Raw genomic sequence first — 13277 nt, 5'->3', positions numbered from 1 at the left:
GTGCAGTGTATATATACAGGACAGGAGTGGTGCTGTGCAGTGTAAATATACAGGACAGGAGTGGTACTGTGCAGTGCATATTTACAGGCCAGGAGGAGTGGTGCTGTGCAGTGTATATATACAGGACAGGAGGAGTGGTACTGTGCAGTGTATATATACAGGAGTGGTACTGTGCAGTGCATATATACAGGACAGGAGTGGTACTGTGCAGTGTATATATACAGGAGGAGTGGTACTGTGCAGTGTATATATACAGGAGGAGTGGTACTGTGCAGTGTATATATACAGGAGTGGTACTGTGGAGTGTATATATACAGGAGGAGTGGTACTGTGGAGTGTATATATACAGGAGGAGTGGTACTGTGGAGTGTATATATACAGGACAGGAGTGGTGCTGTGCAGTGTATATATACATCACAGGAGGAGTGGTGCTGTGCAGTGTATATATGCAGGACAGGAGTGGTACTGTGCAGTGCATATTTACAGGCCAGGAGGAGTGGTGCTGTGCAGTGTATATATACAGGACAGGAGGAGTGGTACTGTGCAGTGTATATATACTGGAGGAGTGGTACTGTGCAGTGCATATATACAGGACAGGAGGAGTGGTACTGTGCAGTGTATATATACAGGAGGAGTGGTACTGTGCAGTGTATATATACAGGAGGAGTGGTACTGTGGAGTGTATATATACAGGACAGGAGTGGTGCTGTGCAGTGTATATATACATCACAGGAGGAGTGGTGCTGTGCAGTGTATATATGCAGGACAGGAGTGGTACTGTGCAGTGTATATATACAGGAGTGGGACTGTGCAGTGTATATATACAGGACATGAGTGGTACTGTGCAGTGCATATATGCAGGACAGGAGGAGTGGTGCTGTGCAGTGTATATATACAGGACAGGAGTGGTACTGTGCAGTGTATATATACAGGACAGGAGTGGTACTGTGCAGTGTATATACAGGAGTGGTGCTGTGCAATGTATATATGCAGGAGTGGGACTGTGCAGTGTGTATATGCAGGACAGGAGTGGGACTGTGCAGTGTATATAGACAGGAGTGGGACTGTGCAGTGTATATAGACAGGAGTGGTACTGTGCAGTGTATATATACAGGGCATGAGTGGATAGTGCAGTGCATATATGCAGGACAGGAGGAGTGGTGCTGTGCAGTGTATATATACAGGACACGAGTGGTACTGTGCAGTGTATATATACAGGAGGGGTACTGTGCAGTGTATATACAGGAGGAGTGGTGCTGTGCAGTGTATATATACAGGACAGGAGTGGTACTGTGCAGTGCATATATACAGGAGTGGGACTGTGCAGTGTGTATAGACAGGAGGAGTGGTACTGTGCAGTGCATATATACAGGACAGGAGGAGTGGTACTGTGCAGTGTATATATACAGGACAGGAGGAGTGGTGCTGTGGAGTGTATATATACAGGACAGGAGTGGTACTGTGCAGTGTATATATACAGGAAAAGTGGTACTGTGCTGTGTGTATATGCAGGACAGGAGTGGTACTGTGCAGTGTGTATATACAGGACAGGAGGAGTGGTGCTGTGCAGTGTATATATACAGGACAGGAGGAGTGGTGCTGTGCAGTGTATATATACAGGACAGGAGGAGTGGTGCTGTGCAGTGTATATATACAGGACAGGAGGAGTGGTGCTGTGCAGTGTATATATACAGGACAGGAGGAGTGGTGCTGTGGAGTGTATATATACAGGACAGGAGTGGTACTGTGCAGTGTATATACAGGAGTGGTACTGTGCAGTGTATAAATACAGGAGGAGTGGTACTGTGCAGTGTGTATATGCAGGACAGGAGTGGTACTGTGCAGTGTATATATACAGGAGTGGAACTGTGCAGTGTATATAGACAGGAGTGGTACTGTGCAGTGTGTATATATACAGGACAGGAGTGGTACTGTGCAATGCATATATGCAGGACAGGAGTGGTACTGTGCAGTGTATATATACAGGACAGGAGTGGTACTGTGCAGTGCATATATACAGGACAGGAGTGGTACTGTGCAGTGTATATATACACAGGAGGAGTGGTACTGTGCAGTGTATATATACAGGAGGAGTGGTACTGTGCAGTGTATATATACAGGAGGAGTGGTACTGTGGAGTGTATATATACAGGACAGGAGTGGTGCTGTGCAGTGTATATATACATCACAGGAGGAGTGGTGCTGTGCAGTGTATATATGCAGGACAGGAGTGGTACTGTGCAGTGTATATATACAGGAGTGGGACTGTGCAGTGTATATAGACAAGAGTGGTACTGTGCAGTGTATATAGACAGGACATGAGTGGTAGTGTGCAGTGCATATATGCAGGACAGGAGGAGTGGTGCTGTGCAGTGTATATATACAGGACAGGAGTGGTACTGTGCAGTGTATATATACAGGACAGGAGTGGTACTGTGCAGTGTATATACAGGAGTGGTGCTGTGCAATGTATATATGCAGGAGTGGTACTGTGCAGTGTGTATATGCAGGACAGGAGTGGGACTGTGCAGTGTATATAGACAGGAGTGGTACTGTGCAGTGTATATATATACATGGCATGAGTGGTACTGTGCAGTGCATATATGCAGGACAGGAGGAGTGGTGCTGTGCAGTGTATATATACAAGACACGAGTGGTACTGTGCAGTGTATATAGGAGGAGTGGTGCTGTGCAGTGTATATATACAGGAGGAGTGGTACTGTGCAGTGTATATATACAGGACAGGAGTGGTACTGTGCAGTGTATATATACAGGAGTGGGACTGTGCAGTGTGTATAGACAGGAGTGGTACTGTGCAGTGCATATATACAGGACAGGAGGAGTGGTACTGTGCAGTGTATATATACAGGAGGAGTGGTACTGTGCTGTGTGTATATGCAGGACAGGAGTGGTACTGTGCAGTGTATATATACAGGAGTGGTACTGTGCAGTGCATATATACAGGACAGGAGGAGTGGTACTGTGCAGTGTATATATACAGGAGGAGTGGTACTGTGCTGTGTGTATATGCAGGACAGGAGTGGTACTGTGCAGTTTATATATACAGGAGGAGTGGTACTGTGCAGTGCATATATACAGGACAGGAGGAGTGGTGCTGTGCAGTTTATATATACAGGACAGGAGTGGTACTGTGCAGTGTATATATACAGGACAGGAGGAGTGGTGCTTCCCTGAGGAAGTTGTTTTTCTAGCTCCGAAACGCGCGTCGGGGATAGGACCGACCTTGCTGCTTCCCCCCGTACTTCAGGTATAGTAATGCAGTTTATTAGGTCATTAGTATGACGTGTATTATACATCAATTTTGCATGTGCGCATTTGCACTTTGTCAGGGTATACTTCTTATGAAGGATTGTAGCACTTGCTGTATGATTTGTCTTATTATACTTTATATAACCCCTTAACTCTTATTAGCTATACCATCTAGCTCTGCATTTTACTATCCTGGCGGGGTGTTTGCAGCTTCGTTGGCCCTTCATGACCATTGTGTTCATTTATATGCTGTTCCTTTTCCCTGTCCAAACACTGTGTGTCCATATCTATTAATGTTTTAAATTATCTTTAATAAATATCATAGTTTTATGGATTTTTTGACTGCTTCTTTGTTTGGTACTTTCTATATACAGGAGTGGTACTGTGCAGTGTATATATACAGGAGGAGTGGTACTGTGCTGTGTGTATATGCAGGACAGGAGTGGTACTGTGCATTGTATATATACAGGAGTGGAACTGTGCAGTGTATATAGACAGGAGTGGTACTGTGCAGTGTGTATATATACAGGACAGGAGTGGTACTGTGCAGTGCATATATTCAGGACAGGAGTGGTACTGTGCAGTGTATATATACAGGACAGGAGTGGTACTGTGCAGTGCATATATGCAGGAGGAGTGGTACTGTGCAGTGTATATATACAGGACAGGAGTGGTGCTGTGCAGGGTATATATACAGGACAGGAGGAGTGGTACTGTGCAGTGTATATATACAGGAAAGGAGGAGTGGTACTGTGCAGTGTATATATACAGGACAGGAGTGGTACTGTGCAGTGCATATATGCAGGAGGAGGGTTACTGTGCAGTGTATATATAGGAGTGGTACTGTGCAGTGTATATATACAGGACAGGAGGAGTGGTGCTGTGCAGTGTATATATACAGGACAGGAGTGGTGCTGTGCAGTGCATATATACAGGACAGGAGTGGTACTGTGCAGTGCATATATACAGGACAGGAGGAGTGGTGCTGTGCAGTGTATATATACAGGACAGGAGTGGTACTGTGCAGTGTATATACAGGAGTGGTACTGTGCAGTGTATATGTACAGGAGTGTTACTGTGCAGTGTGTATATGCAGGACAGGAGTGGTACTGTGCAGTGTATATAGACAGGAGTGGGACTGTGCAGTGTATATAGACAGGAGTGGTGCTGTGTATATACATATACAGGAGTGGTACTGTGCAGTGTATATATACAGGAGTGGGACTGTGCAGTGTATATAGACAGGAGTGGTACTGTGCAGTGTATATATACAGGACAGGAGTGGTACTGTGCAGTGCATATATGCAGAACAGGAGTGGTACTGTGCAGTGTATATATACAGGACAGGAGTAGTACTGTGCAGTGCATATATGCAGGAGGAGGGGTACTGTGCAGTGTATATATAGGAGTGGTGCTGTGCAGGGTATATATACAGGAGGGGTACTGTGCAGTGTATATATACAGGAGGAGTGATACTGTGCAGTGTATATATACAGGAGGAGGGGTACTGTGCAGTGTATATATATACAGGAGGAGGGGTACTGTGCAGTGTATATATAGGAGGAGTGGTACTGTGCAGTATATACATATACAGGAGTTGTACTGTGCAGTATATACATATACAGGAGTGGTACTGTGCAGTGTATATATACAGGAGGAGTGGTACTGTGCAGTATATACATATATAGGAGTGGTACTGTGCAGTGTATATATATACAGGATGAGTGGTACTGTGCAGTATCTGTATCCAACATTCTGCCCCAGCTCACAGCCTGCCCCCATGTCCAGCATTCTGCCTCAGTCTCCAGCATTCTGCCCCAGCTTCGAGCATTCTGCCCCATGTCCAGAATTCTGCCCCAGCGTCCAGCATTCTTCTGCCCCATGTCCAGAATTCTGCCCCAGCGTCCAGCATTCTTCTGCCCCATGTCCAGAATTCTGCCCCAGTGTCCAGCATTCTTCTGCCCCATGTCCAGCATTCTGCCCCGTCTCACAGTCTGCCCTCATATCCAGCATTCTGCCACCAGCGTCCAGCATTCTGCCCCCAGTGTCCAGCATTATGCCCCATGTCCAGCATTCTGCCCCAGGCTCCCTGGATAGCCGCTCTCAAAAAAAAAAAAAAAAAAAAATTCTTACCTTGTCATCTGGCTGTGCTCCAGCGGCGAGGCTCCCTCCCTCTCCCAGTCCCACGTGGCACACTGACTGAATGAGGAAGTGGAGGAGCAGAGCAGTGTGTGACGTCAGGTGAGGGCGGAGCTGTGGCTGGACCATTGTGCAGGGGGGGATTTCGGCGCTGGCTGGACCATGGTGCGGGGGGGGGGGCCTGCCCGAGGGGCCCGGCAGGCGCTGAGTCTGAATTTAAAATATAGCTGCAGAAGCCTGTATAAAATGTAGGGGGGCCCCAGCGCGGATCGGGCTGCCAGCATGGTCGGGCCCCCCTAATCACCGGGCCCCATACACATGTAAGGCCTGTCATGCCCTGATGGCGGCCCTGGTTTCAGGATGCTTGACAGTTGGCATGAGACAAGACTGGTGGTAGCGCTCACCTGGTCTTCTCCGAATAAGCAGTTTTCCAGATGTCCCAAACAATCGAAAAGGGGATTCATCAGAGAAAATGACTTTACCCCAGTCCTCAGCAGTCCACTCCCTGTACCTCTTGCAGAATATCAGTCTGTCCATGATGTTTTTTCTGGAGAGAAGTGGCTTCTTTGCTGTCCTCCTTGAGACCAGGCCTTGCTCCAAGAGTCTCCACCTCACAGCGTGTGCAGAAGCACTCACACCTGCCTGCTGCCATTCCTGAGCAAGCTCTGCACTGCTGGTAGTCCGATCCCACAGCTGAAGCACTTTTAAGAGACGGTCCTGGCGCTTGCTGGTCTTTCTTGGGCGCCCTGGAGCCTTTTTGGCAACAAGGGAACCTCTCTCCTTGAAGTTCTTGATGATGCGATAGATTGTTGACTGAGGTGCATTCTTTCTAGCTGCGATACTCTTCCCTGTTAGGCCATTTTTGTGCAGTGCAATGATGACTGCACGTGTTTCTTTAGAGATAACCATGGTTAACAGAAGAGAAACAATGATGCCAAGCACCAGCCTCCTTTTAAAGTGTCCAGTGGTGTCATTCTTACTTAATCATGACAGATTGATCTCCAGCCCTGTCCTCATCAACACCCACACCTGTGTTAATGGAGCAATCACTGAAACGATGTTAGCTGGTCCTTTTAAGGCAGGGCTGCAATGATGTTGAAATGTGTTTTGGGGGATAAAGTTAATTTTCTAGGCAAATATTGACTTTGCAAGTAATTGCTGTTAAGCTGATCACTCTTTATAACATTCTGGAGTATATGCAAATTGCCATTAGAAAAAATGAAGCAGTAGACTTTGTAAAAATTATTATTTGTGTCATTCTCAAAATTTTTAGCCATGGCTGTACAGACCAAAGTTTGGACACACCTTCTCATTCAAAGAGTTTGCTTTATTTTCATGACTATGAAAATTGTAGATTCACTCTGAAGGCATCAAAGCTATGAATTAACACATGTGCAATTATATAATTAACAAAAAAGTGTGAAACAACTGAAAATGTGTCTTATATTCTAGGTTCTTCAAAGTAGCCACCTTTTGCTTTGATTACTGCTTTGCACACTCTTGGCATTCTGTTGATGAGCTTCAAGAGGTAGTCACTGGAAATGGTCTTCCAACAGTCTTGAAGGAGTTCCCAGAGATGCTTAGCACTTGTTGGCCCTTTGGCCTTCACTCTGCGGTCCAGCTCACCCCAAACCATCTCGATTGGGTTCAGGTCTGGTGACTGTGGAGGCCAGGTCATCTGGCGTAGCACCCGATCACTCTCCTTCTTGGTCAAATAGCCCTTACACAGCCTGGAGGTGTGTTTGAGGTCATTGTCCTGTTGAAAAATAAATGATGGTCCAGCTAAACACAAACCGGATGGAATAGCATGCCGCTGCAAGATGCTGTGGTGGCCATGCTGGTTCAGTATGCCTTCAATTTTGAATAAATCCCCAACAGTGTCACCAGTAAAGCACCCCCACACCATCACACCTCCTCCTCCATGCTTCACGGTGGGAACCAGGTATGTAGAGTCCATCCGTTCACCTTTTCTGCGTCGCACAAAGACAAGGTGGTTGGAACCAAAGATCTCAAATTTGGACTCATCAGACCAAAGCACAGATTTCCACTGGTCTAATGTCCATTCCTTGAGTTCTTTAGCCCAAACAAGTCTCTTCTGCTTGTTGCCTGTCCTTAGCAGTGGTTTCCTAGCAGCTATTTTACCATGAAGGCCTGCTGCACAAAGTCTCCTCTTAGCAGTTGTTGTAGAGATGTGTCTGCTGCTAGAACTCTGTGTGGCATTGACCTGGTCTCTGATCTGAGCTGCTGTTAACCTGCGATTTCTGAGGCTGGTGACTCGGATGAACTTATCCTCCGCAGCAGAGGTGACTCTTGGTCTTCCTTTCCTGGAGCGGTCCTCATGTGAGCCAGTTTCTTTGTAGCGCTTGATGGTTTTTGCCACTGCACGTGGGGACACTTTCAAAGTTTTCCCAATTTTTCGGACTGACTGACCTTCATTTCTTAAAGTAATAATGGCCACTCGTTTTTCTTTACTCAGCTGCTTTTTTCTTGCCATAATACAAATTCTAATAGTCTATTCAGTAGGACTATCAGCTGTGTATCCACCAGACTTCTGCACAACTGATGGTCCCAACCCCATTTATAAGGCAAGAAATCCCACTTATTAAACCATAGTCATGAAAATAAAGAATACGCTTTGATTGAGGTGTGTCCAAACCTTTGGTCTGTAGTGTGTGTGTGTGTGTGTGTGTGTGTGTGTGTGTGTGTGTGTGTGTGTATGTATATATATATATATATATATATATATATATATATATATATATACACATACACACACTATGACTTATTTATCTCGGCTAAGACAAAGCCTAGATCCTCAGGCTACATCCACATCATGGGCGTAGCCAGGATCAAACCTGGGGGGGGCAGAACCTCATACTGCACACCCCTACACTTGAAAATAAAGCCTGCACCTTAAGAAGATGTGGTGGTGAATGCAGTATATTTATTCCAACTATCAGTTGATGTTACTGAAGACGAGCAATGCCTGTCCTGGGCGTCCTTTTGGGCAGCTATGAGGTGGACCTGACTGGTGCTAAAAAAAAGGAGTGTTAGTCTGTGTGCTATCCGGCTTTCATTCTTTTTGGTACAGATATGATATGGATAGACAGATATATAAATAAAAGCAGATTAGAAATCTGCTCTGATATTGAAAACATTATCTATGAGCTCAAAAACCTTTCAGGTGATGCAGTTTTTAAAAAGCTGATCTGCTTTTGCAACTGAAAAACGTATCCTCAAAAAACGCAGCAAAAACGCTGTGTGTGAATGTAGCCTTAGATCAGGAATAGAACAGCCATTTATAGGACATTTCATAACTTTCCCAAATTCCTATGAAAAAATATTCAGCACATTCTGCATTGAATTACTGTACCCAATTTATTATATATTTTAGGAGTCGGAATCGGTCCATTTTATACCAACTCCGACTCCACCAAAATGAGCTCCGACTCCGACTCCACAGCCCTACATACTAAGGTTGTGTTTTATCTCCCGTCCACCACACTCCAGCTCCGGCTCCGCCCCCCAAGCACCATCCTCTGCTCCCCCCATGCTCAGCCTCTGCTCCCCCCCATGCTCAGCCTCTGCTCCCCCCACTCTCTCCCCCCACACACCGTCTCCCTTCTGTCCTCTGCGGGGTGTCGCCGCTCCCTCCTCCGGGCTTTGTGTTGTGCCGCGCTCTTCCCCGCTGACAGCTCCGCTCCTCTGCTGCGCTCTCTCCACAGCAAACATTACGACACCACCGTCGCCTCCTCCATGACTCAGTCCGGCCTCCCACGTCTCCTCACCACACGTCACTTCCCCGCCCGGCCGCCATTTTAGTTCCTGTGGTGGCGGAGCACAGGCGGAAGTGCCGCCATCTGTAGCAGCGGCTGCGGTCCTCCTCACCGTGTCTCCGCCGAGTCAGGAGGTTTTCGTGAGGGGGAGATCTCGGCGGCCTGATACCATAATGCCGTCCCCCCCGCTCCGTGTGGCCGTGGTGTGCTCCAGAACCGCAGCATGGAGGCGCACAATCTCCTCCGGTAATGGCGGAGCCCCTTCTTCTTCAGTCTGTGCGCGTAGTTCGGGGCCGTGTGAGGCCGGTGATGTCTCTAGGCCTCTGTATGTGATGGAGGACCCTGGGAGCGGCCAGACCTTCTTACACACACCTCCATGGTGGCCTTTTCCCCCTCAGATGTAGGAAAATTACACATTTGTAACTGAATGTGTTAGAAACTTTTTTTGGGTGGGAACTTGCGCCATATAGCAACTCTCCGGCCATTTTTTTTTAAATTCTTTTATATGACTGGGAAAGGATTAAAAGCATAACAGTAGTCGCCTTTTCAGTTACCGGGGCCGACTAGGCCTCACACGGGTTCTGGTCGGGTCGTCATCAGTCCAGTCTGGGCAGGTGGTGTGTGTATATATATAATTTAGTTTTCACCCCCCCCCAGTCTCTTCGCTAGTTTTAAGCTTCAGGGGCCTGAAGGTCCTGGAAACCCTTTTATTTCGAGTGATTTCTGGCCGAAGCAAACTTAGGTTTGTTTGTGTCTGGTGGAAACTGATTGCCTTCACTCTGTTTTTTTTTCTGTTTTTGGAGTAAAAAAAAAATATATATATTAGGTTCTTTTCACACCAGGACGTGTACACTGAATATATTCTATAGGGTATAACAGGCACCCGTCTGCCGAGAGAACGTCCTTCTCAAATCCATCTGACCACTGTACATCCAAAAAAACTTACCAGCTGATTCATCAGTTTAAATTTATTTTTTTTTTTAAGCCAAAAAATGTCTCTTGATGTTTTTACAGCCTCTCTGTTAACTTTGTGAAAAGTTGAATAAAATGCCTTTATCTACGATCATCTGATGTCTTGTTACAAAGAAATTAGACAGGGACAGAGTTTAGAATATTGGAATATTACAATTTTTTCTCATGTAGGGTGACCAGCCAATGTTACTGGGCACAGTGAGGCTACATGAAAGCTCCACATGTCCACTGTTAACTCCTGGTGGATTGTTTTATTAGTAATCTGTTCATTGTGGTATAAGTTGTATGCACAACTTTTTGTGTTTTTTGTGTTGTATTTGAATTCAAATGGAATTTGAATTCAGGGGGTCAGAGCCTGGCTGTCCATGGATAAAAGTGGTCCTTGTGGTGCAGGCTTGAGGGTGCACAAATGCCCAACAGAGCACCACACAGCCCCAAGAACTGCTCCCTCACCTCAGTCTGGTAATTAGCTTTCAAATGACATCCCAATGTCCCCTCTGGCTTTGCCAGAAGTCCCACCAGGGGCCCCAATGTCTGATTTGGACAGCAGATCTGTACTGAAGTCCCTGGTGGTGCAAACTCTTGTGTCACCAGGGAGCATGTCAATGTCAGCAGTCAGGATGGCCTAGTGGTCTAAGGCACTGTGTTCAGGTTGCAGTCTCCCGTGGAGGCGTGGGTTCGAATCCCACTCCTGACAGCAGCAGTACTGGTCCCTGGAGGTGCAAGCTGTTGTGCACCAGGGAGCGTGTTAAGCGTCTGCAGTCACCACATGTGGAGGCGTGGGTTCAAATCCCACTCCTTGACAGCAGCAGTACTGGTCCCTGGAGGTGCAAGCTGTTGTGCACCAGGGAGCGTGTTCAGCGTCTGCAGTCACCACGTGGAGGCGTGGGTTCGAATCCCACTCCTGACAGCGACAGTTTTTTTTTTTTTTTTTTTTAAAGAAAAGAAAATAAACCTAGTGGCAGCATGTGTAATAACAGTCTCCAAGTCTTATAGCCTAATGTATACACCATAAATATTTATATGTGTGTCTATACAGTTGGTGTATATATGTGTGAGTATATTTTTTAGCCTTAAAGTTTTGATTCTCCATCCTCATTTCTTTCTTTTCCAAATCAAAAAAACACTCGTTTGAGAGCAATCTGCATCCAAAAAAACTTAGGGATAGGGACAATTTAGTGAGTACGTCGGGCTCCCTTAAAAGGTCAATTCACCCAACGAACAAAGGTGCTGCTTGCTCGTCGGGTGAGATGGGCAGCACGATTATTATCATCTAACACGCTTTCCTAGGATAATCTGCCAACACAAATCTCTTCTTGAATGGACAATCGTTTCTTAAATGACAATTTATGCTGATAAAAAAAACCAAAAGCTCTAAATTAGGAAGGAGGCTGGAGGGGGGGGCGTCAGGGACTGGAGGGGGGAGACAGAGGCTGGAGGAGGAAGTGTGGTGGTGTAGACGGGGCTGCGGGAGGCTGTGTGGTGCTGTAGAGTGGGTTGCGGGAGGCTGTGTGGTGGTGTAGAGGCCTACAGGGCCACACAGCCCCCTGGTGTGACTTCCCGAGTGCCATGACAGCTGACTGTATATACATGTTTACACATACATGTATGTACATGTGCCATGACCGCTCCTTAGACCATACATACATGGATTGTCACTTACCCAAACCGAGGATGAAGAGGCTTAGCTGCTCCACATGATGATGGTGGCCGGAGAGCTGTGTTCCTCCATAGCGATGTCGTCCATTAGGCAAACTTGGTGTCCTTGTCCCGCCAGTTCTTGAGCCAGTTTAGTGTCCACGATGCCTTGTTACCTATTGGAAAAAAAAGGGAAAAGGAAATTATTGAATTTTGACATAGAATAAAAATTAAGTCCTATGAATTGTACTGGTACATTAACCCCTTTTTCTACGAGCGTATATTGCCAGCAGACACACAGAGAGCGGGCGACTGCCCCAAGTGTTACCTACTGAGAGACAGAGAAATAAAAAAACAATAATTAATAAGGGAAATATTGCATTCATAATTAGTGTTCACAGCAGAGTGACAACACAGCCCCCCTAACCCTCCCCTACCCCACAGGGAACGCCTGTACCCCGCCATGCCCCCCACAGCTGTGCCCATACACTGTCCTCACCTCCCCCTGCAGGGACCACCTGTCTCCCACGCAGTGCCCCCCACAGCTGACCCCAAACACTCTGCAGGGACCCCCTGTCTCCCACGCAGTGCCCCCCACAGCTGACCCCATACACTCTGCAGGGACCCCCTGTCTCCCCCGTAGTGCCCCCCACAGCTGACCCCATACACTCTGCAGGGACCCCCTGTCTACCCGCAGTGCCCCCCACAGCTGACCCCATACACTCTGCAGGGACCCCCTGCCTCCCCCCACAGCTGACCCCATACAGGCATACAGTTACCGGCCGGCAGCTCCAAGGTTCAAATCTGGCGCTCAGGTGACGTCATTGTTGCTGCAGTTAGACCGAGAAAGCAGGGGGTGGGCTCGGAGCCACGTGACACAGAGCCCGGCCGCCCATCCCCCAGCCTCACTGTACTGCAAGCCAGGGAGAGACTGTTTGTGTGCTGCACGGCGCTGGCTCCGCCCCCCGAGCCAGGGGATGAGTCACAGGCAGCTCGGCGTGTCACACGACTCCTCCCTCTTCCACCTTCTATGCAGGCCGGATCTTGGTTCCCATAGCACAGTGACCCTGCCCACCGGCCAGTCACTGCCGCCCCTCCCCCACCACTAAGCGATCTTACACAGCAGCACAGAGCCAGGGAGGAGATGGGAGATGACCCCGCACCACACAGCGGAGCACTATGAGCCCTGGGGGTGCAGCGCTGACCCCGCCCACGCCGCACCACACAGCGCAGCGCTATAAGCCCTGGGGGCGCAGCGCTGACCCCACCCACCCCGCACCACACAGCGGAGCACTATGAGCCCTGGGGGCGCAGCGCTGACCCTGCCCACCCCGCACCACACAGCGCAGCACTATGAGCCCTCGGGGCAGTCTCCCGTAGAGGCGTGGGTTCGAATCCCACTCCTGACAGCAGCAGTACTGGTCCCTGGAGGTGCAAGCTGTTGTGCACCAGGGAGCGTGTTCAGCGTCTGCAGTCACCACG

The 13277-nt window shown here is 47.9% G+C and overlaps 1 protein-coding gene, 1 long non-coding RNA gene and 1 other non-coding gene across 4 annotated transcripts in view; 2 read left to right on the top strand and 1 right to left on the bottom strand.

The window, feature by feature from the left end:
* LOC141077452 (uncharacterized) overlaps positions 1 to 9156 on the bottom strand; it is a 28068-nt gene extending 18912 nt beyond the window's left edge. The window contains exon 1 of the mRNA XM_073564400.1: positions 9024 to 9156. Coding sequence (XP_073420501.1) covers positions 9024 to 9141 — 118 coding nt within the window. The 5' untranslated portion in view covers positions 9142 to 9156. The remainder of the gene's footprint in view (positions 1 to 9023) is intronic.
* The window catches only part of LOC141077453 (uncharacterized), a 128769-nt gene that overhangs the window by 31241 nt on the left and 84251 nt on the right, over positions 1 to 13277 (top strand). Inside the window, exon 1 of one of the 2 annotated variants that reach the window (XR_012227564.1) lies at positions 9306 to 9431. The exons of the other annotated variant lie outside the window; for it this stretch is intronic. This is a non-coding gene — a long non-coding RNA (uncharacterized lncRNA). Of the gene's footprint in view, positions 1 to 9305; positions 9432 to 13277 lie in introns of those variants that run through there. 2 annotated transcript variants of the gene reach the window in all.
* On the top strand, positions 10772 to 10854 carry TRNAL-CAG (transfer RNA leucine (anticodon CAG)). The gene has a single exon. It is a non-coding gene; the product is annotated as a tRNA-Leu (tRNA).

The sequence above is a fragment of the Dendrobates tinctorius genome, unplaced genomic scaffold (assembly GCF_039654945.1).
Source record: "Dendrobates tinctorius isolate UK_male_01 unplaced genomic scaffold, ASM3965494v1 ptg000452l, whole genome shotgun sequence".
Classification (NCBI taxonomy): Eukaryota; Metazoa; Chordata; class Amphibia; order Anura; family Dendrobatidae; genus Dendrobates; species Dendrobates tinctorius.
This window is presented reverse-complemented; position numbering and strand designations above follow the sequence as displayed.